The 22,980-nt window shown below is 39.5% G+C and overlaps 1 protein-coding gene across 1 annotated transcript in view; it reads right to left on the reverse strand.

Annotated features, from left to right (window-relative positions):
* The window catches only part of CCDC141 (coiled-coil domain containing 141), a 211,299-nt gene that overhangs the window by 75,356 nt on the left and 112,963 nt on the right, over positions 1-22,980 (reverse strand). The window contains exon 9 of the mRNA XM_053598213.1: positions 17,667-17,839. Within this exon, the coding sequence (XP_053454188.1) occupies positions 17,667-17,839 (173 nt within the window). The remainder of the gene's footprint in view (positions 1-17,666; positions 17,840-22,980) is intronic.

Consider the following 22,980-nt stretch of genomic DNA (forward strand, 5'->3'; position numbering starts at 1 on the left):
AACCTTATGGCAAAAGGCACAGTATGTTTGCCAAGAGTTTTCCTGAGGGTGTTATTGAAAAACTTCATTTATCTAAAGATGCTCTTTGAATAGAAATGTGGATCAGCCAATTAACAAAGCATTTACTAATCCAGTAGGGTGAAATATTTATGTAACACGAAGGTCCTTGTTCTCTGTGATTATGAATGCTCAGGGCTGTATTCATTGGAAGAAAACCAAGTTATTATCAACAATTAGGAATCAAATGTACTTGTTTATAAAAAGAAACCAAGTCTCACAACCTGTGCTGGCCTCATGAGAAAAAAAACTGAATAGGGACATCATAAAAGGAAAATGCCTTTATGACAAAGAATGAACTTTGAGTTGGACCTTTTTTGCCCTAGTCTAAAGATATCTTAACAAATTTCCTAACCAGTGTAAGTTAACATGCTAGAATTGCAGGACATTGAGAGAACACTGTTGATGGGATGAGCACTTTGAAATTTTCAACTCGTCCCTCAGACACAGCCTATCCTAATGTGTAAGAAGCAGGCATCTTTCATTTCCTCTCAGTCACTTCCTCCACATACTGTACTAATAAAGATTAACATGATAGCTCTTAAATTTAATTACCCAGAGTTAAAAAAGATCTTGGAACGAAGTACAGATTTCAGTAAATTTTACCTCAAATAATTAATTTATGACTCTGTAAAAATGAATTTCATTAGTAATGAAATGAGGGCAAGATCCCAAATGGCTGTGAGGTAATGTCATCTCCCTGGAATGGCAATGAAGCTGCTGAAGGGGTAAGAAACACTCAGGTGTGTCCTGTGGGAACCACGGGAGTCCCAGATACATTTAATTGGGGGAAAATATGAACCACTATGAGAAATCTTATTCCTGACATGTAATGTTCCACTGATGTTGCCTTTCAAACAATTAATTTTGTATTTTCATACTCAGAGCTAGTGAAGAGTATGATCAAGAAATCAGGAGGTCTTTCTCAGGGATCATTGAGAAATAATTCTTAGTAATACTTAAATCTACAAATTCTATAAAAGCATTGTATTGGTAATACTAATTGTATTTTGACTAAGTTTTAGACTTTCAGATATTATGTGCTAAAAGAGCCACTTAAAAGCTCAGTTAAAGCAGGCACAGTGGCTCACATCTTTAATCATAGCACTTTGGGAGATCAGGGCGAAAGGATTGCTTGATATCAGGAGTTCCAGACAAGCCTAGTGAGACTCTGTCTCTACTAAAAATAGAAAAATTAGTCAGGCATGGTATCACATGCCTGTAGTAGTCCTAGCTATGTGGGAAGCTGAGGCAGGAAAATCTCTTGAGTTCCAAAGTTGGAGGTTGTAGTGAGCTGTGATGACACCCCTGCACTCTAGCCAGGGCAATAGAATGAGACCCTGTCTCAGGGCCAGGTAGTGGGGGGACCAAAAACCACACTAATATTCTTAATGCTTAAGTTAGGACTTTAGTAGAAAACAAAACAAAAAAGAAGCAATAAAAGTCCAGTTGTCCTATATACTACAGATTTCAAGATTTTGGCTGAATATGGAAATCTGGAATGGGAAAGATAATTCGTATATGTGGCCCTTTGGAAAGAAGGTATAGAGAATAAAACTTGTGAAAGGAAAAGGAAAACTGTATGGAAAAAATATATAGTTCAAAATAGCAGAAAGTTACATGGCTAAAGTAAAAGGAGTTTGGAAATGATTAATAAAATTCAGAAAGTAGAATTTGACAACGAAAAAGTTCAAGATGAAAGATGTTACTCACACCTCTAGCTGCCTTGTGTGGTCTCGCCCAGAAAGCCTTCTGCATCCATTGCAGTCAGGGGCTATTTTACTAACCAAATGTAGACTGGGTCCCTCCCTTATCCCAAGAAAGTGTAGCTGGGAAGGGAGTACAAATTTTGAGTAAGCTGCTCTCTAGGGGAAACTAGTCCTTAGTAACCAGTTCCAGCCAAACCTCTTGGTTCCTGTTGACACTGCTTTTTTTATTCCTTGATCTTTAAAAAAAAAAAAAAAAATGGTTGTCAGACAGTTTCTTGGGCTAATCCATAAGTTCCAGCCATGATGGATCAGGTACCAGCCCTCAGACCAACTCTCTGCCTCTGACCAACTCTCTGCTTCTGACCTGAACTTGCTCTATCAGCCCCACTCCCTCCCAAATTTCCCAGACTCTATTCTGGTCTATGACACATGACATGGGGTAGGGGGTATTTTTTTCCTCTATAATTTCACTTTCCCTTGAGTTGCCTGTTGTTAGCTTTCATAGAAACAGGGTTGGCCTGGCTGACATGCTCTTTTGAAATTGGCAGGCTTCTCTAGGTAATGTAAGGCCTGCTGCAGTTTACAAAGTGGCCACTAGAGGGGCATGGTAACTTGTTCAAATTACTATATGTTTTCAGGGTCCCTCCAGCACAGAAAGCAGAAAAAGGGGAACAGAAATACCATTTTAATTTAGATGAATTGCAACCAACCAAATAGGATCTGTTCTTGTTTTTCAATGACCTAGGAGATTTTGGCTCCTTTTGTGGTGATTTGTGCCTTATTGAATGTATCTATTGCATCGTAAGCTCTTTAAGGGAAATGGATGGTGTCCTATTCATTCTTCTATCCCTTGCAGCCCAGAACACATAGCCTTATAAGTAGTAGGACATTGATGCACATTTTCAAATTAAATAAAGTCTAATTAACATTGGAGGGCAGAGAACGCAGGAAGATTTAAAGATTAAAAAAAACATATACATGGTCACCATATTTGAAATGTCATTGTAATAGTGCCCAACAGTTTTTGAACAATGATGACTTTTGGCCACTCACAGAAGTTCTGGGCTATCTAAAGATTCCCCACTTTCCTGGTGGTATGCTTTAGCATTTATAGTTAGGTTAAACCAAGCTTATCTCAGAGAGTTTTGTTCCACTGACACCTCCTCCTCTGCTTACAGCCTGAGGGGTGGGCTGATTTGCTTTGCTACACTGTGTATCATTGCCTGACCAGTGTGTGCCCACTACACTTGTCACTTAGACCCTTTCTGGGTAAGACAAGCTCCCACTCATACTAGTTACCCTAGCTTGTTCCTATTTCTCTCACTCTATGTCTTGGACTAGGTCACCCCCATCTGGCTGGGCAGTAAACACTCCCCTCTCCCTGCTCCCAGCTGGAGCGTGTCCGCCACACTCCTGCTCTCAGACTGCTCCTGCTCTTTCTGGTTTCTTCTTAGTGAAACCCTAATCTGCAGGTCACATCCAGCCCTGATCCTATTCATGTCACTTCACAGATGAGTTCAGGCTCTTCTTCTGAACATTCTAAAACATTTAAAAAACATGTACAGCATGCATATTGACGAATTTCCTCAGCACCCTCACAGCAGGCAGTAGGATCAAAGGAAAGCTATGACCCCACTCTTTGCCAGTAATTCTTACATAAACTGAAAATAAATTAACAGCCATTTCATCCACCACACAGGAATGAGCCCTGTTCTTCACAGCCATATGAAATTAATGATGAGACAAGAACTGATGGTAACAGCAGCTGGGTGAAACCAAAGCCTCGTGCCCTGGCATTTTGTTCTGTTTCTGAAGCAGCACTGTACACTCACAGCCTGACTGGGTGGGAGAGGACTAATGATGGGATAGATCTGTAGCTCTCACAATCTGTGGCTCCGCTTTGCATTGGGAATATTGACTGACCTTTGGGCTTTACTGGTAAGAATGGATTAGATGATGCCTGTGTGTGAGCACGTGGTACATCCTTTATTTCTGAGGTGGACTTGACTTTTCCAGGCATCACAGGTAATCAGAAAGCACAGACTCTGAAGGCTTCTTCAGGCATTTGTTAGAAACTCCATAACAGAAACATTTTTCCCTTAATCATTGAGCCAACAGAGGGGAGGGAAGGAGGAACAAATGATTGCTTTTTTTTTCCTTTTCTTCAAGGAGCAGAGGCATATTGACTTCTGGTTCAAGAATAGAATGTTCTATTTACTGTATGGAAGCAATCGCTCTGTCTCCGTGTTTGCTGCAAATCAGTCTGGGGGGAGGGGAGCAAATCCCAATGTCAATGTGTTCTAACGATTCTTTTCTGAGAATGGCAAGTTGCTTTCAAACCTTTTATAAATTACTATTGGCAGCCCATCTGGATTAGAAGCAGAACCAGATGGTAAGTAGTCGACAACCTAGTCTATCTCATCAGAAGGGATCAGCTGACTGTATTTTTCATTTTGAATGGAAATAAAAAAGAATCTGCCTTATCTTTTTAGCTCACTCCTTTTCACAGGAACCCCAGCAGTGTCTTTCCATGTTACAATTGTCTTTATTTTGGAGGAAACAACTGCTGCTTGCTAGTTTTCATCTCTACTTTGAAAAAGTGCCATTGATACCATAGAAGTGAAATGCATGTTTTTACAATAAAATTTTTCTGAAATAAGTCACTTATTTTGAGAATCTCTCCCCACCAAATGATTGTCACATACACACAAACTCACACATCTTTCATTTATACATGGCGATGGGGAACAGAGAGTGGTAAGTGGTGCTGATGCGACAGAGCTCCTGGGCTCTGGTCCAGATGTGTGTAGAGAAGGCCCGAAGTTCAGTTCCTCTGAGGCCAGAGAAACCTACATCCCTGTCCTGTGTGAAGGGTAGCATAACTAGGATTCTACCTGAAATCAGTAATAGGGATGGGAGTCCCCCTCCTTGTAAAAGGAGGTTGGGAAATACTGCAGCCAATTGCTCCTGAGGCCGTAAAGTCAGATACAACAGGGCAGTCAGGAACCATAGCAAGCTCTCTCCCGGCTTCCCAATTGCACCTCTCAGAGTTGTAATACCTCCATGGGAGCTTCTGATACTAGTCGAACAATAGAAGACTGATTCTGGACTGGAAGCCTTGTGAGACTAGGTGGAAATCATTGCAAAGCTCCTACGGGGGAAAGAACAAAGAGAAGAAAACAACCAAAGCAAAGCCAAGAACGAACCCCTCCCACTCCAAACAAGAGTACCAAAATTTCAAAACACATGAGGAAAAGCACACCAGTGACGCTCAGCAATCAAGACATCACTGCGCTCATGCTGAAATGAAGGTAAGTGGCGTCATCGGAGGATGACTGTGGAATAAACATGTCTGAGATCGTGAGAGAGATAAAGGGGAATTCAACAGCCGATAATCACAGAACAAGAAACTCTGGAAAAAAAATCAGAAATAAAACAAACAAAGGGAAAACTATCAAAATAGAAAATCAGTCTGAGGGCTCAGTGAGAGGGCGAGACAGAGGATTGAAGGAAGACAAACATGAAAGACGGACTGCGAGGCACCAGGATTCTTCCAATAGAAGGTATAAGAGAAGTGGAGAAAGGGACTAGCAGGAAAGCGTCATTTATTTATTGATTGATTGACAGAGTTTCACTTTGTCGCCCTCAGTAGAGTGTCGTGGCATCACAGCTCACAACCCCCAGCTATTTTTTTTCTTTTTAGAGATGGGGTCTCGCTCTTGCTCAGGCTGGTCTTGAACTCAGGAGCTCAAGCAATCCACCTGCCTTGGCCTCCCAGAGTGCTAGGGTTACAGGTGTGAGCCACTGCGTCCAGCCAGAGGAAAGCATTATTTAAAATAATTGCTGAAATTTTTCATGATTTATAACATTAAGTACTCAGATTAAAAGGGCATGTCAGGAGCTAAATAGATGAATACACTCGTTTGAGATTATTTGGAAAATATAAAAATACATCTTAATGTATTTCCTTCCAAAAAGGGTTTCTTTTCTCAGTCTTCCCCCAAAGTTAGCATTCTGCCTTGTTTATAATTTGGGTCCCACTTGTTCCCACTTGACATTGAGAAGGTATTCTCTGTCTTTAAATATTCTTTGAAAAAAAACTTTTGATATGTACTCAAGATATTCCATTACGTACTTGCCCTTAAACTATTAAAACATTTCCCTATTTTCTGAGAATAATTAGGCAGTTTCCACGTTTGAACTATTATAAATAGCACTGTGATAACCATCCTGTTCATAAATATGCCTGCTCACATCTCTCCTTCTCTCTTTTCTGGGCTCTCTTCTCCTCAAACCCATTAACCTGAGAGAACGCAATCATCCAGCACAGAAATTTCTGTCTCATTAGTCATCCTTTCTCCGTAGGCTCTGTGTACCCAGATCTTTTTATTCTGGGTTCCTTGCTACTTCACAGCATTAGCATCATAAATGAATAAATTTGTGTTGTAGTGATACAGATAATCCACAAGAAGCTAGTGCAGTGACTCCTAGATTTAATGGAAAAGTGTAGACTTCTGGTACCTTCCACACTAAGAGTTTCATAGTGATAAAAATCTTAGCAATGTCAACAGGCCCAGATGGCAATTATGACATTTACTCAACCTCTAAAAAGAACAGCTTAATGGGCAGCGCCTGTGGCTTAAAGGAGTAGGGTGTTGGCCCCATATGCCGGAGGTGGCGAGTGCAAACCCAGATATGTCAAACTCAGATCTGACAGTATCTCTCAGAGAGAGAGATATTGTCAGATCTCTCTCATAGAGAGAGAGATATTGTCAGATATCTCTCTCTCTATGAGAGAGAGATCTGACAATATTTGTGGAGTGGTTGTGTTAAGACTGTCCTAAAAACTCAACTTTGTAATTTCCTAAAGTTATTGTGTAACGGTTTTAGAGACCGTTTGACACATTTTCATCACACTGGTTAACATAGACTTCCTGGCATTTTCTTAGTTATTGTGTAAAGACATTTACATTCTACATTTACTAAGTTTCACATATACCCTTGTAAGATGCACCAATGTAAGATGCATTGAAGTAACACACACACACACACACACACACACACACACACGAACAGCTTAATATAGACATGAAAATATTTGTGGAGTGGTTGTGTTAAGACTGTCCTAAAAACTCAACTTTGTAATTTCCTAAATTCCACTGACATTTACCATTTAAATGCATCATTGAACTCTTTTAAAACCAGTTATTTTTATGTTGTTAAATGTTTGGTACAGTTCTTATAAAATACAATTGTAGATGAATTTAATAGGCAAGTGAAATTTGTTTTGTTGGAGAATGGAGATTGTTTTTGTTTGTTTTTCACTTAACATCTTTTAAAATATTTTCACTATAAGGCTTTCCTTAACATTTTGAATCAAGTCTACTAATATGAAATACTGATGTAATACAATAGCAAGGCTAAAGGAGGTAAAAAAAGTTTCCTGAGTAGTCTTCAGCCCTCAAACGGATCTCCTGGTCTGTATGAGGAGATGATACTGCCACAAGTGAAACAACTAAGGAATGATTCAGCACAGCACAGGATGAAAAATGAAGCTATGAGAGAGATCTGACAAACACGAAGGAATTTAAGGAACATATTCTATGGAGAATATTGATCTGTTCATCTCGGCTTGAAGATGTAAACCTTTCACCCATCTGAGCCTATCACACTCAACAACCATTTGTGGCCCTTTCACATCTCCCCACTTCCCTTGGCCTATCGTGATCACAGAATTTAGGATGTGTTTCCCATCTGTGAATAAGAGACCCCAACACCCACTGTGCTCACAGTTCACTCAGGCCTGGCACACACTTCCTAAAAATGCAGCTCCCTGACTGGACAGTAGAGTGGTTCTGGAGATTCAGGCTGGTGGACCGTTCTTGAAGCCTGGTGCTGGCAGGTCATGTAAGATGCTCATAAGTGCCCTCAATTTTTGAAATGAACTGAAAGGAAGAAAAACTTTACAAAGAAGATGGGACTTGATTGGAAACTAAAAGATAGATGGAGTACATTTTAAGTGCATGAAAATAAAAAGAAGAATCCATATTTACTAAGGGACCAGGCTCCTAGTTACTGATTGAAGTTCAATGAAAAGCATAGAAAGACTGAAAGCTGGCAACTGAACAAAGCAATTCAGACTGGCGTTGAAGTACTTGTCCACCTCTTTCTGCTGTGTGACAGGCCGTAGGGCAAGTTACTGAATTTCTCTGCGCCCCAGGTTTTTCATCTGCAGACCAGAGACATGGATAACAGTGGTACCCATATTACAGGGTAGTATTTTTTTCTTTTGTCTTTGTACCTCTTTTTTTTTATTATTAAATCATAGCTGTGAACATTAATGCGATCATGGGGCACCATACACTGGTTTTAGAGACCGTTTGACACATTTTCATCACACTGGTTAACATAGACTTCCTTCTTAGTTATTGTGTAAAGACATTTACATTCTACATTTACTAAGTTTCACATATACCCTTGTAAGATGCACCACAGGTGTAATCCCATCAATCACCCTCCTTCTGCCCCCCTCCCTCCCCTCCCTCTCCCCTCCCCCTATTCTTAGGTCATAACTGGGTTATAGCTTTCATGTGAAAGCCATAAATTAGTTTCATAGTAGGGCTGAGTACAGTGGATACTTTTTCTTCCATTCTTGAGATACTTCACTAAGAAGAATATGTTCCAGCTCCATCCATGTAAACATGAAAGAGGTAAAGTCTCCATCTTTCTTTAAGGCTGCATAGTATTTCATGGTGTACCTATACAACAGTTTATTAATCCATTCGTAGATCGATGGGCACTTGGGCTTTTTCCATGACTTAGCAATTATGAATTGGGCTGCAATAAACATTCTGGTACAAATATCTTTGTTATGATGTGATTTTTGGTCTTCTGGGTATATGCCCAGCAGAGGAATTACAGGATTGAATGGCAGATCTATTTTTAGATCTCTAAGTGTTCTCCAAACATCTTTCCAAAAGGAATGTATTAATTTGCAATCCCACCAGCAGTGTAGAAGTGATCCCTTTTCTCCACATCCATGCCAAAATCTCTGGTCTTGGGACTTTGTGATTTGGGCTAATCTTACTGGACTTAGATGGTAGAATCAAAATTGTTAGATGGTATCTCAAGGTAGTTTTGATTTGCATTTCTCTGATGATTAAAGATGTTGAGCATTTTTTCATATGTCTGTAGGCTGTGCGCCTGTCTTCTTCAGAGAAGTTTCTCTTCAAGTCCCTTGCCCAGCCTGCGATGGGATCACTTGTTCTTTTCTTGCTTATACGTTTGAGTTCTCTGTGGATTCGGGTTATTAAACCTTTGTCAAAGACATAACCTGCAAATATCTTCTCCCATTCTGAGGGCTGTTTGCTTGCTTTACTTACTGTGTTCTTGGCTGTGCAGAAGCTTTTTAGTTTGATCAGGTCCCAGTAGTGTATTTTTGAAGCTGCTTCAATTGCCCAGGGGGTCCTCCTCATGAAATACTCGCCCAGACCGATTTCTTCAAGGGTTTTCCCTGCACTCTCTTTTAGTATTTTTATAGTTTCATGTCTTAAGTTTAAATCTTTAATCCAGTGAGAGTCTATCTTAGTTAATGGTGAAAGGTGTGGGTCTAGTTTCAGTCTTCCACAGGTTGCCAGCCAGTTCACCCAGCACCATTTGTTAAATAGGGAATCTTTTCCCCACTGAAAGTTTTTAATTGGCTTGTCAAAGATCAAATAACAGTAAGTAGCTGGATTCATCTCTTGGTTCTCTATTTCAGTTTAACTCCATTGTCTACGATATTGGCTGTGGGTTTGCTGTAGATGGCCTCTATCAGTTTAAGAAATGTCCCTTCTATACCAATTTTCTTAAGTGCTCTGATCATGAAGGGATGCTGGATATTATCAAAAGCTTTTTCTGCATCAATTGAGAGAATCATATGGTCTTTGTTTTTTAATTTGTTTATGTGCTGAATTATACTTAAAGATTTACGGATATTGAACCAGCCTTGAGACCTGGGATAAAACCAACTTGGTCAAGATGTATAATTTGTTTGATGTGTTGCTGGATTGTGTTTGTTAGGATCTTGTTGAATATTTTTGCATCTATATTCATTAGTGATATTGGTCTATAATTTTCTTTTCTTGTTGGGTCTTTTCCTGGTTTGGGGATCAGGGTGATGTTTGCTTCATAGAACGTGTTGGGTAGTCTTCCTTCTTTTTCTACATTTTGGAACAGGTTGAGTAATATAGGTAGTTGTTCCTCTTTAAAGGTTTGGTGGAATTCTGATGTGAAGCCATCTGGTCCCGGGCTTTTCTTTTTAGGGAGATTTCGTATGGTTGATGCTATTTCAGAACTTGATATTGGCCTGTGCAACATTTTCCCTTGATTCTGGCTAAGTCTTGGAAGGTGATGTGCTTCCAAGTATTGGTCAATTTCCTTCAGATTTTCATATTTCTGAGAATAAAGTTTCTTGTAATATTCTATTCATTAAGGATTTTTTGAATTTCTGAGGAATCTGTTGTTATTTCGTCTTTGTTGTTTCTGATTGATGAAATTAGAGATTTTACTCTTTTTTTCCTGGTTAGTTTGGCCCAAGGTTTATCTTTTATTGACCTTTTCAATAAACCAACTTTTTGATTTATTGATCTGTTGTATAATTCTTTTGTTTTCAATTTCATTTAATTCTGCTCTAATTTTGATTATTTCTTTTCTACTGGGTTTGGAGTTAGAATGTTCTTCCTTTTCCAGTTGCTTGAGATGTCCCATTAAGTTGTTAACTTCCTCTCTTTCTGTGCTCTTGAGGAAGACTTGAAGTGCTATAAATTTCCCTCTTAGGACTGCCTTTGCAGTATCCCAGAGGTTTGATAATTCATGTCTTCATTATCGTTTTGTTCCAAAAATTTGGTACTTTCCTTCTTAATCTCATCTCTGACCCAACTATCATTCTGTATAAGGTTATTTAACTTCCATGTTTTTGTATGAGTATGAAGATTCCTGTTGTTACTGAGTTCAACTTTTATTCCATGGTGGTCTGAGAAGATGCAAGGAATAATTTCTATTCCTTTAAATTTATTGAGGTCAGACTGGGGACCATCCACAAAATCAACTAAAGGAAGCAATAATAGCCAAAGTACATTAAAATTGTGGGGAAAAAAGCCAAAATTTAATGAATTCCTGCTTTATTTCTCTGTAAAATATGAAAATAAGAAGAATATACCTTAAGAAAGTGCTAAATATTGGATCAAAACAGATAATACTCTCTCAGAGCCTGTAGCTCAGCAGCTAGGGTGCTGGTCATATACACCAGGGCTTGCAGGTTTGAACCCAGCCCAGGCCTGCTAAACAACATGACAACTGCAACAACAACAACAAAATAGCTGGGTGGGTGCCTGTAGTCCCAGCTACTTGGGAGGCTGAGGCAAAAGAATTGCTTAAGCCCAAGAGTTTGAGGTTGCTGTGAGCTGTGATGCAATGGCACTCTACCAAGGGTGACATAGTGAGACTCCAGCTCAAAAACAAATGAACAACAACAACAAAAAAACACCAGATAATACTTAAAATCTATCCTAAAGCAAAGTATTCATTAAGGCTGAAGTATATAAGCTTAAATCCACCATACAGTAGAATGAAAATGGGGTACAGTCTTTTTGTGCAGGGATAGAAATTGAATTAACTCTGAAGCAGTTTATTTGGAAATTCTAAGTTAATTTTAGCAAACAGGAATGGCAAATGGACATTTCACAAGGCAGTCTTGTCTAGCCAGGATTATGTATGTTTTTGACTGCCTTGGGAAAAGCATTCAGATAAAAAAAGAGGTCTCTCATTTTTGTCCCATTATGGAAAACTTGACTCTCACACCAAGTCCTGGACCCAGACTGCCAATCACCACAGCGTCCTATGGCTTAATAAATGCAAAATTCCCTTTGGTCTTTCTTTAGACTCAGTGTGCGAAGGATGATGTCTGGGAAGAAAGGAGGAGGGGTGGCAGCCACGAGGCTTCAACTTCACTATAAGTCTAAGTTTGACCATTTCCATGGTTTGAATACAGTTTGTTTCCATCACAGCTCATGTTGAGTTTTGGCACCTGGTGGCATAGTGTTGGGAAGTGGTGCCTTTAAGAGGTGATTAGGTCATTAAGATGGAATAAGGTCTTTCTTTTTCTTTCTTTTTTTTTTTGTAGAGACAGAGTCTCACTGTACCGCCCTCAGGTAGAGTGTCGTGGCATCACACGGCTCACAGCAACCTCCAACTCTTGGGCTTACGCGATTCTCTTGCCTTAGCCTCTGGAGCAGCTGGGACTACAGGCGCCCGCCACAACGCCCAGCTATTTTTTTGTTGCAGTTTGGCTGGGGTTGGGTTTGAACCCGTCACCCTCGGCATATGGGGCCGGCGCCCTACTCACTGAGCCACAGGCACCGCCTGGAATAAGGTCTTTCTAAGGAGACTGGATTAGTTATCTTGGGAATGGATCAGAGAATTATGAAGTGAGGTTGCCTCTCAAGTTTTGCTCTATTTACATACATACCCCATTGCCCTTCTGCTTTTTCGCCATGTCATGATGACGTCCTCACCAGAAGCTGACGGGATTGGCCACCCAATTTTGGCCCTTCCAGCTTTCAGAATCATGAACTGAATGAATTTACTTCCTTCATAAATCACCCAGGCTCAGGTATTCTGTTACAGCAACAGAAAACCGACTAAGATATCCATAATCAGACACTATTACAGGTAACTTGCATTGTAACTAACTGCAAAGGAATGCACTAAAATGCCAAAACAAAAACAAAAACAAAATCAGATCAAAAAGACTCTGAAATGTCTACCTATCCCAATACTAAATTAATCCTTTTATTCTATAACATAAATGTCTATTTTCTTTATTTCAAATATAGCCTTCCCTGTTAGTGAAAATGAATACAACAATTTGATGCAACTGACTCTTTGTAATCATTTGAAACAATCATGTGACTCTTAGTATTTTGTTTTTAAAGCTGTTTACATTCAGTGGGGAAAAGATTCCCCATTTAACAAATGGTGCTGGGTGAACTGGCTGGCAACCTGTAGAAGATTGAAAATGGACCCACACCTTTCACCATTAACTAAGATAGAATCTCACTGGACAAAAGATTTGAACTTAAGACGTGGAACTATAAAAATACTTGAAGAAAGTACAGGGAAAACTCTTAAAGGAATAGGCCTGGGTGAATATTTTATGAGGAGGACTCCCCAGGCAAGTGAAGCAGTATCAAAAATACACTACTGGGACCTGATCAAACTAAAAAGCTTCTGCACAGCCAAGAACATAGTAATTAAAGCAAGCAGACAGCCCTCAGAGTGGGAGAAAATATTTGCAGCTTATCCCTCCGATAAATGTCTAATAAACAGAATCCACAGAAAACTCAAATGTATTAGCAAGAAAAGAACATGTGATCCCATCTCAGGGTGGGCAAGGGACTTGAAGAGAAACTTCTCTAAAGAAGACAGATGCACGTTCTACAAACATATGAAAAAAAGCTCATCATCCTTAATCATCAGAGAAATGCAAATCAAAACTACTTTGAGATATCACCTAACCCCGGTAAGAGTAGCCACATAACAAAATCCCAAAACCAGAGATGTTGGCGTGGATGTGGAGAAAGGGGCACACTTCTATACTGCTGATGGGAATGCCCACTAATACGTTCCTTCTGGAAGGATGTTTGGAGAATACTTAGAGACCTAAAAATAGACCTGCCATTCAATCCTATAATTCCTTTACTAGGTTTATACCCAGAAGACCAAAAATCACAATATAAAAAATCACAAAGACATCTATACCAGAATGTTTATTGCAGCCCAATTCATAATTGCTAAGTCATGGAAGAAGCCCAAGTGCCCACTGACCCACGAATGGACTAGCAAATTATGGTACATGTATACTATGGAATATTATGTAGCCTTAAAGGAAGATGGAGACTTTACCTCTTTCATGTTTACATGGATGGAGTTGGAACATATTCTTCTTAGCAAAGTATCTCAGGAATGGAAGAAAAAGTATCCAATGTACTCAGCCCTACTATGAAGCTAAATTATGGCTTTCACATGAAGGCTATAACCCAACTATAGCACAAGACTATGAGGAAAGGGCCAAGGAAGGGGAAGGTAGGGGGGAGGGAGGGTAATGGGTGGGGCCACACCTACGGTGCATCTTGGAATGGGTACAGGCGAAACTTACTAAAGGCAGAATACAAATGTCTACATACAATAACTAAGAAAATGCCATGAAGGCTACGTTGAACAGTTTGATGAGAATATTTCAGATTGTATATGAAACCAGCACATTGTACCCCTTGATTGCACTAATGTACACAGCTATGATATAACAATAAAAAAAAAGAAAACAAAGATGAAAAAAAAGAAAGTAAAAATGTTACCTATTACAGGTAACTTGCATTATAACCAATTGCAAAAGAATGCACTGAAATGCCTTTAAAATTAAAGTATACTTAAGTTATGTGACAGATAATACCCTCAAAACATAACAATGCAGCACAAGAGAACATTTCAGTTAGTGATGGTAGCCCAATAAGATGATAATACTATATTTTCACTGGTTAGATATGCTTGGTTACACATTACTACTGTTACAACTGCCTACAGTCTTCAGTACAGTAATGTGCTGTAAGGCTTGTAGCCTGGGAGCCATAGGTTCTACCATACAGGCAGGTTTGTAGTGGTCTATACCATCTAGGTTTGGGTAAGTACACTCTGTGGTGTTTGCACAATAACCAAATCATGTAAGGGCATGTTTTTCAGCAAGTATCCCAGTCATTACACAATGTATTACTGTAATTATTTATTGGGTACACTCTATATGCCAAGAGTAGTCCTAGCTCATTCAATTAAAAAAACTCTATGAAATGTGTATCTGCATTTTACAGAGACGAAACTGAGGTCCACAGAAATTAAGCTGAAAAGTCATGACACTACTTTAGCTCTCAGAATGTATGAAAAAAAAAAAAACTCTAGTTACACTAAGTTTTAAGCATCCTATTCATGCCAGTTTTTCAACATAGAGTGCTGGAACCTTAGTGTCTGGTGTCCTCGTTGTGTACCTGGCATTCAGAAGCCATTGTGATGCTCAACTTTGTTTTGTGGAAATTTACATTTATTTCCATCCATTCTAAGCTCCAGCAGTGGCTGCAACTAGAGATCTTATTCTTAGGTTCTGATTCTTTCCCATGAAGGTGACTCAGGTCATTGAGCAAATGAATCATTAGATGAGGAAGGAAATCAAGTCCCAAACAGAAAGCTTGTGATCGAGGTCAGCAGCCATGTGTGTGGCTCTAGTTTGCAACAGAGATTCTAATGCATTTCAATTCAAATTTTAATAGATTTTTATTCTATAATACATATACTTTCTGAATCAAAAATGTTCTTTGCCAAGAAACAATTTCACTTTATCTTCATTTCTCCTGCAAAATGGAAATAGTATTGATCTATAAAATATTATGAAATCTCAGGGAAACCAAGTACCTTAGAACTTCCATGAAAGTTTATATATCTAAGATGTTGACAGAAACCATACTGCTAATGCTTTTTAAAATCCATTCATCTAAGCATTGTTTCAGGTTTTTTGAAATGGTCCCTAATTATTTTTCTTCTATAGAAACCCAGCCTTCATTCTGAAGAAAAGGATCGTAAATGTTTCTTTTAAAGGTAATATATATGTAGAAATTAAGACTAGGAAGAACAAAGGAAGCAAAAAGATGAAACCAGCTAAGTAAATAAACACACCAACCATTACAAAATGGATGGTTAAAAATAGTCAATAAATCTTCAACGAGAAGGTATATAAAATAAAAGCAGTTTACCTGCTACTTTTAAGTGTTGAAAATAAAGCATTACTGATTAGAGCAAACAGGATCAAATTTAGCAGCAAATCATTGTGACTACCTTTCTAATTCCAGGAGTTAAGCATCAAAACTGAAAAGGGAAATTTTCAGTTTCTCATCAAGAAGCAGCTAGTGGATTTACCTTCATTTCTTAAATAACTAGAAAAACAGATAAAATAAATGAAACAATGGTTTTCAGAGATTGAACAACTTGTAGCACAGGACAGTGATGCCTTAACGAAGGAAAACAAATGAAGATTGCACCAGCTTCCTTCCTGGGAGGTGGTTTCCAGACCAAAACTCAGAGAGATGGAACCTGAATAGAGCTCAGAGGGAGTTTCTGCTGAGTTGGGAAGACAGGGATCATACTTTGGGGCAGTCAAGGCACCTGCAACATGTGGGGCAGGGCGCCAGATAGAAAGGAGCCACACACACAGAACTCCAGAGCTCTGGGGAGGTGTCTTTGGTGGCAATCTGATCTCCCCACGTGTGAAAGGAAGCTTCACCAAGTCAGAAAACACACCACAAAGAGAAGCCTGACCAGACAAATGACATCTGTCTGTGCTTTGAGACCTGTCTGCTAAACTGAGATCATACCATTTCCTAGTTATGTATATAATTGGAAACCCCATCACTTAACCCAGGCAACATATGTCTCAGATCAATGTCCAACATGTCCCCTGATTCCTGACATAGTAAGTGCCGATTCCATCCCATAGGGTATCTTTTGCATGGCTCCAGATGGCTATGCATTCTGGAAAAGCTGACCTTTAGCGGGAAGGGAAGACAGAGCCCCTGCACCCATCCTCTGGGGCCCTATGAGGACACATTGAAAGCCCCGAAGCCTAACAAACACCACCACTGGGTGCCTGATTGTGGCTCCAAGTTAAGTAAATCTGATGCATGGCTCCAACATAAGCAAAGAAACTTAGAAGCTGCAGTTGTTATTGTTAGTTTTTCAAAGGGGAGAACTATTTGTCCTCATACCCTCAACTTTTTGGCTCTTGTTGGAAGACCTTGGATTATTTCTAATCTTAGTTGTGCATGGTCCCGTAACAACCATCACAGCCCTGGGTCTCTTTCCAGATTCAGGCTTTCTTCTGGAAAGAACATTTCCCAAACCCAAACTTACCAAATCAACACTTGTAAACACATAAACAGAGCAAAACAAGAGTTAAAACAGAAATAAAATGATTTTGCTCTATTCCGCCTATTTTATTGTTCTTTACATTGAATGTCTTTGAGTTTCAAGGAAATTGTAGATATGGAAGATAAAAAGCTGGGGTTAACCTATTTACAAAATCTTTTTTGTCTCTCTCTGTCAAAATGTAAGCTCTGCTTTCGTTTCTTTCTAGTCAACACGCACCCCACAACCTGCTCTGTCACCTCCCCTTTGCCTCCTAGTCCCTGCTCCTTCCAGGACCGTCCCACTGCCTTCTCTCTCTGTTTCTCAGGGTCCATCTCTTTCTTCATGCCCACCCACCCTAAGTTCATACTGATGCAGTTACTGAAAGTACTCATACAAATGACCCTCCTAGCACACTATCTATGACCATGGCATTTGGGTCCATACAGTTTGATTTAAATTATCATCTTTACTTGGGGTTTTGCCTGGTGAGCCCCCAGGGTCATAAGAAATTCTGAGTATTTTTTCTTAGAAAGGAATAAAGTGAAAGGATAGACTCAAGGCTCATGACCTAAGGAGAAGAAGACCCTCCATGAAGATGCTAGGATATGAAAAGCCTTGGGAGCCAAAGGTCTCTTTTGTATTATGTTTTGTCCATTCCCTATCCTCTCCTCAGAACGTGTAAACAGAAAGCTTCGGCATCTTTAAGTCTTAGAGCTCAGACAGGGGCTTTACTTTTGGATGAGCAGCACTGCATTCAGAATTACTGTTGACAAAAATTCAGTAGATCCCTTTAAGCCATCCCATAATGCAGCGAAACATCAGAAGCTGGGGGAAAATCATGCAACTTATTTTTTAACAGGTTGTGGAAACTGTGAAAAAGCTTGTTATGCTGAGGAAGAAACAGACTTTACTCACCTGCAGGAGTCTAGTTGGCTGATTAAGGTTTGTCCCTTTTGCAAAGCATCAGCTGTGCAGTCTTTAATTTCTCTGTGTAATTCCTCATGCCTCGCTGCCAAGATGGGCAGACTTAAAGCCTCTGATTTAAGGAGCTTAAGGTAAGCTTCAACTCTTCCAAGTACATTAAATGCCTGCCAAAGAAAACATACTTTCAGTTTCTGCTTTTCTCGTTTAAAATCTACATCAATGTGCATACAAAACACTAGCGATTAAACAAGACCATCCGATTTATTAGTTTGATCATTACCGAAAAACAATGTTAGTCTTAAAAAACAGCTGTACAGTTTTAAGGCTCCACGCAAGGAAACTGAGTGTAGCTTAGATCAGCATAAATAAATGTCAACAACATAAAATTACCAAAATACTTTACACTGAGAACGTATCTGTACAACACAGTGGTAACTGCATAGAATTTGGAGAGTCTGGTTTTTTTTTTTTTTTACACATTTTATGCTGTATACACATAATAATGAGCTATTTTAAAAATGTTGTGTAGTCTTTTATGATCTGAGCCTCTGTGTAATATTCTTAAAGGGAAATTTCTCAATAAATTCCACTTTGAAACACTACACAAAAATATAAGAAATCACTAATGTGCTTTTCTCCCTTGCCTTTTCAAATATATGATCTTCAGCCTACTCCAGCCAAGGCATCCACCTGTCCTCCCACAAGATTAGAATTTGGTTCTGAAGTAGTACAAAGAGGAAGACCAAGTTACTATTTAGCTTCTGACATGCAAAACAGGATTATGCAGAAAAAACATAGACTTGCACACTAAGATATTGTCTTGAGAGAAGATTTTTTAATTCCTTTAGTTTCCTCCTTTGTTAGCACATCAACAGCCCAGCTTGCTTGGTTAGATTTATAGAACTAACATGAGGTAGAGAGGAGCTATCCATCTGGCCGTGAAGGCCTACTAGTGGGCATTAAAGAGCAGGAGTCTATTCTACAAAGGCGATAAAAGGAGACTGTGGCCGTATGAGGAAAAAGAGAGGAAGCCGAGTGCAGTGGTCTTTGTAGGTCTCCTAATATCTCACTTCTGAATTTCAGCCTAGGGAGCAGATGAGTTAGTTAAAATGAAGAAAAGCTGAGGTGCAAGAGAACTCCCTTCATGTTGCCCTTTAGCAGTACTGGATCCCCCCCCCCGCCGACCCCCACAGAATGTTCCATTCTAATCTGGAGGACAGTCCTATCATGGTGAGATGGGCAGTCCAGCAGGGGTTGGGAAGCCTTGCCTCCCTGGGTTGCTGAGTTGGAAGTCAGGGCGCTTGGCAGGAGCTGACCAGACTGCAGTAGAAAGATGTCACAGAAGAGTCTCAGGGAGAAACCCAAACTGAGAGAAATGAGAGCAGATGCACTCCTGAGTTCAAGGCTGCCGAGACCTGAGGGAGGACAGAGGAGTGAGACTGAGCTGGTGCTGAGGCAACACGGTCCACCCGAATGCAGATGTGATGGTTGGAGAGGTGTGTGAGTGTGCCCAGGCCCCTTCTGCCTTAGGGAATGAGTTTTCCTGGCAGATGTGGAACTGGACCAACTTGGAATCTATAAATGAAGTTTGTTTGTTCTTTCTATTTCCTTAGGATATTTAAAACAAAATCATTCTTATTTATTTAGCAGCTGAGGGGCAGTAATAGTCCAGCAACTACAGTCTAATGAGACCGGACTCTGCTTGCTTCTCTTGATGCTGCGTGCTGCGCAGTTCTTAGTCAGCCGGTGTTACTGAATGCCGCTGAGTTCCAGGCCCAATGTCCTTAGCGGCCTTGGGAAGAAGCAAGAAATGATCCCCATTGTATAACTGGAAAAAGGGAAGTCCAGAGAATGAAGTAAATTGCACAGTGATACTTTTACTAAGTGGTAGATTTGGAATTTGTACCCAATTTGTTTGGTCCTGAGGCCCAAGCTCTTTAACCTTGGGCTATAGTGCCATGTGGTAAAGATTACTGTGGGAAGCTTGAGAAAGAAAGGTTCTTTCAGAGAAGGGTGTGATCTTGGGTAGAAAAGGTAGGATTTCAGAACTTACTTTTTATAAATAAGTGTCTGCTTTTTCTTTTCATAGGTGAGAAGAGATACAGAGAAAGGGTGAGAAAGTTAAAGAAACTTTGAACTTGAAGAACTCTTCCTCATCTGATGGATTTTCTGTCCTGGAGTTGGCAATGGAGCCAAATGAGACAAGATGCTGATGTTAGAAAACAAGGCGATTTGATGGCTTTTTGACCTTTTCATAACTCATTGAAACATAACTTGGCAATAACCACTGTTTCTGGGATTTAATTTTGTGTTTTTAATTTTTTATTGCTTCTTTTGAATAAAGCAGAGTCTCTTACTAATGGAGGGTTAAAATCAATGCATAAAGCAGCGGTTCTCAACCTGTGGGTCGCTACCCCTTTGTAACAGTGAAAATACATCCTGCATATCAGATATTTACAGTACGATTCATAACAGTAGCAAAATTACAGTTATGAAGTGGCAACGAAAATAATTTTATGGTTGGAGGTCACCACAATTTGAGCGACTGTATTAAAGGGTTGAGGCATTAAGAGGTGTTAGGAAGGTTGAGAACCACTGCCCTAAAGCAAAAATTTGTTGTAGTCAAAATTACCTTGAATGTCTTTAAATCACTCTTAAAGTTTAAAACACGTGTATTAGTGCTTATAGTAATGTATGTTCACATCTAGAATTGAAAACCCCTGAGCAACCCTAAAGAAAGGGAAAGTTCATGGGCAAATGTCAGGGCGTTATTTCCTTTTTTCTTTTTAGACAATTCACAAGTTCTTAGTGTGAATGGGGAAAGGATGGAGAAATGCAAAGTGCTTTTGCTTGCCTATCTGTCTTAATATTAAGCCCTTATACCTTTAATGCAAGCCGTATTTGTTGTTTTGAGAATTAAAGAAGAAAAATACATGAAAGTAACTAGGCATGATGGTGCACATGTAGTAAGCACTCAGGAAATATTTGCTGGCTGCTATTCTAAATTTCCAGTGATGGAACACATCTTTAACAAGTCACCGAGAAGAGCGTGGCCACCTGCTGCCTGTCATTCATCTCACATGGGCCTTTCCTCCATGGCCTGGCTGAGCAGCTGTGCCACTCTCATACCCTCAGGCACTGGGAGAATCTTTATTGGAGTTAGATGCTAACACCACAAGGTCATTAAATGCATGCGTGATATCACTCCACCTCTTTCTGGATGTTGAAATACAAGCTTCATTTCCTAATAGAGTAGAAATTGATTGGAGGGCTGAACATTCACTAGCCAGAGGAAATGAAATAGCTTAGAATCAAAATATCCACATTTTCTTCTGGAACTTTTTCTCAAAAAGATCAAAGTGTTAGGAAAATGTTTGCTTATGAATTGCTCTATGTATCCACTTACTAGAACTACAGCAGCCAAAGGGAGGCTAGTGATTTTATACCTTTGTTCACTCAATGAATACATATGTAAGTGAGGTGGGCTAGATGCTGTTAAGAGAGCTTATTCCTTAACCTTAGTCCCAACCAACCCTAATGGAAATAATCTGTAGACATAGAAATAAGAGTTCAACTTTTGTACTTCTTTAAGAAGCCTCTTTCAAGAAGATTATGACATCTGTGACTGTCTGAATTATATGTAAAACTCATTTCTCATATTCCCATGTCGAATTTGATGAGAAATCCACATGGCAATTCCAAAATGATCTAAGTATCATTCACTGCACTCAATTAACCCTCCAGACAAAGAACTAAGTGCTTTTCTGTTTATCATATGCACACAGAACCTGATACACTGGATGCCACCTGGAAAGAAGCTCTCTGTTGCACACAGTACACAACAGGATATTTCTGGCAATAAAAACACTGTGATCCCCACATAAACTTCTTTGAAATTAATTTTTCCCCTTTCTTTTCTTTTTTTTCCGCCTTCACATCCTCCTCTTTCTTCCAACTTAGAATATACAGGTCAAATAAATCTTATTATGACTGGATTGAATAAAAAGGATATAGGTTTGGGGGTGGCACCTGTGGCTCAGTGAGTAGGGCGCCCGCCCCATATACCAGAGGTGGTGGGTTCAAACCTGGCCCTGGCCACAAACTTCAAAAAAAAAAAAAAAAAAGATATAGGCATGGGATAATATTTTATCCCTCTGGATTCTAGTTTTTCTTGACTATTTTACATAGTATTACTCAGTTTTTAGGCAGATAAGGAGGAGATGAGATCAGCTCTTTTTGGCCCTGTTTTGAAAAACACTAATGAGTTGCTTGGTTCTTATTCTTTTAGATGCTAATAAAGGCTTTTCCTTTTGCACTGGTTAAGTACAGGATCCAAGGCAGGCTGCACCAAATCAGGCAGAGATGGTATCAGGACATGCACATTTTATTCTTTTTAAAATATCTGTGAAACTAACAGTTTAAGCAAGAACCGTAAGTCACCCAGCATAATTCCTTTATCAGGCTGTTTTACAAAGATGTTTAATAAGGAATATTGTTTGCTTTTTGACCAATTGACTTAAAGAGAAACACACTAAACAGCAAAAACGAAACAAAACTACAAGACCTTGAAAATTTCCTTTCCTGAATTTAGAGTCTGGAGAATGAATTTGGTTGGAAACTACCAAGGCCCAAAACTCAACTCTGCTTCGAATTAGAGCACTGCGTTCCATTACCTGTGGAGATTTGAATTTCCCCTAGGTTCAGGTTACTTTGCTAAATATCACTGGAGATCAATTATGGTAGGTCCCAGGCTGCAGAGCTGATTCTTTATTCCAGTCCCTCCCAAATCTGCCCATGCCGTCAAATTTCCTGAAGGCGGGCACAGGGGTGCTGTGAATTTGGTACTCCCGATATTTGCTGCTTCTTACAGCCTACTCTTAGCCTGTCAAAGGTTGTTTTTCTGGACCCCAGAACTTCCTCCTTGTTCCAAGGGCAGATTAATGGTGTTAATGAGTGTTGTTTGCAGCCATTAGCTCCCAAGGCAGGTTTTGGCCTTACAATATGAAAAGCTGAAAAACACTGAAAAAAGGAGTTTAGGATTGAAAGTGGTGTGAATCTGAAGAATTTTATCAAGGAGAAGTTTATGTATTGATCCTTTCTTCCTTGTTCTTAGGCAAATACACCTTAGAAATGTAACTAGACCCATTAAGTAGCACTTTAGGTGACGAGTTACTATTCATGATTTCTGATTTCTTTTATCAAAATTGACCTAAATGATTTTAAGATGATCTTGGGAATATTAACATAGAAAATACCCATTTTCCATATTAATATGGAATGTGTAAAGAATTTACTTTTTCACTTA

This window comes from Nycticebus coucang, chromosome 7 (assembly GCF_027406575.1).
Source record: "Nycticebus coucang isolate mNycCou1 chromosome 7, mNycCou1.pri, whole genome shotgun sequence".
NCBI classification, from domain to species: domain Eukaryota; kingdom Metazoa; phylum Chordata; class Mammalia; order Primates; family Lorisidae; genus Nycticebus; species Nycticebus coucang.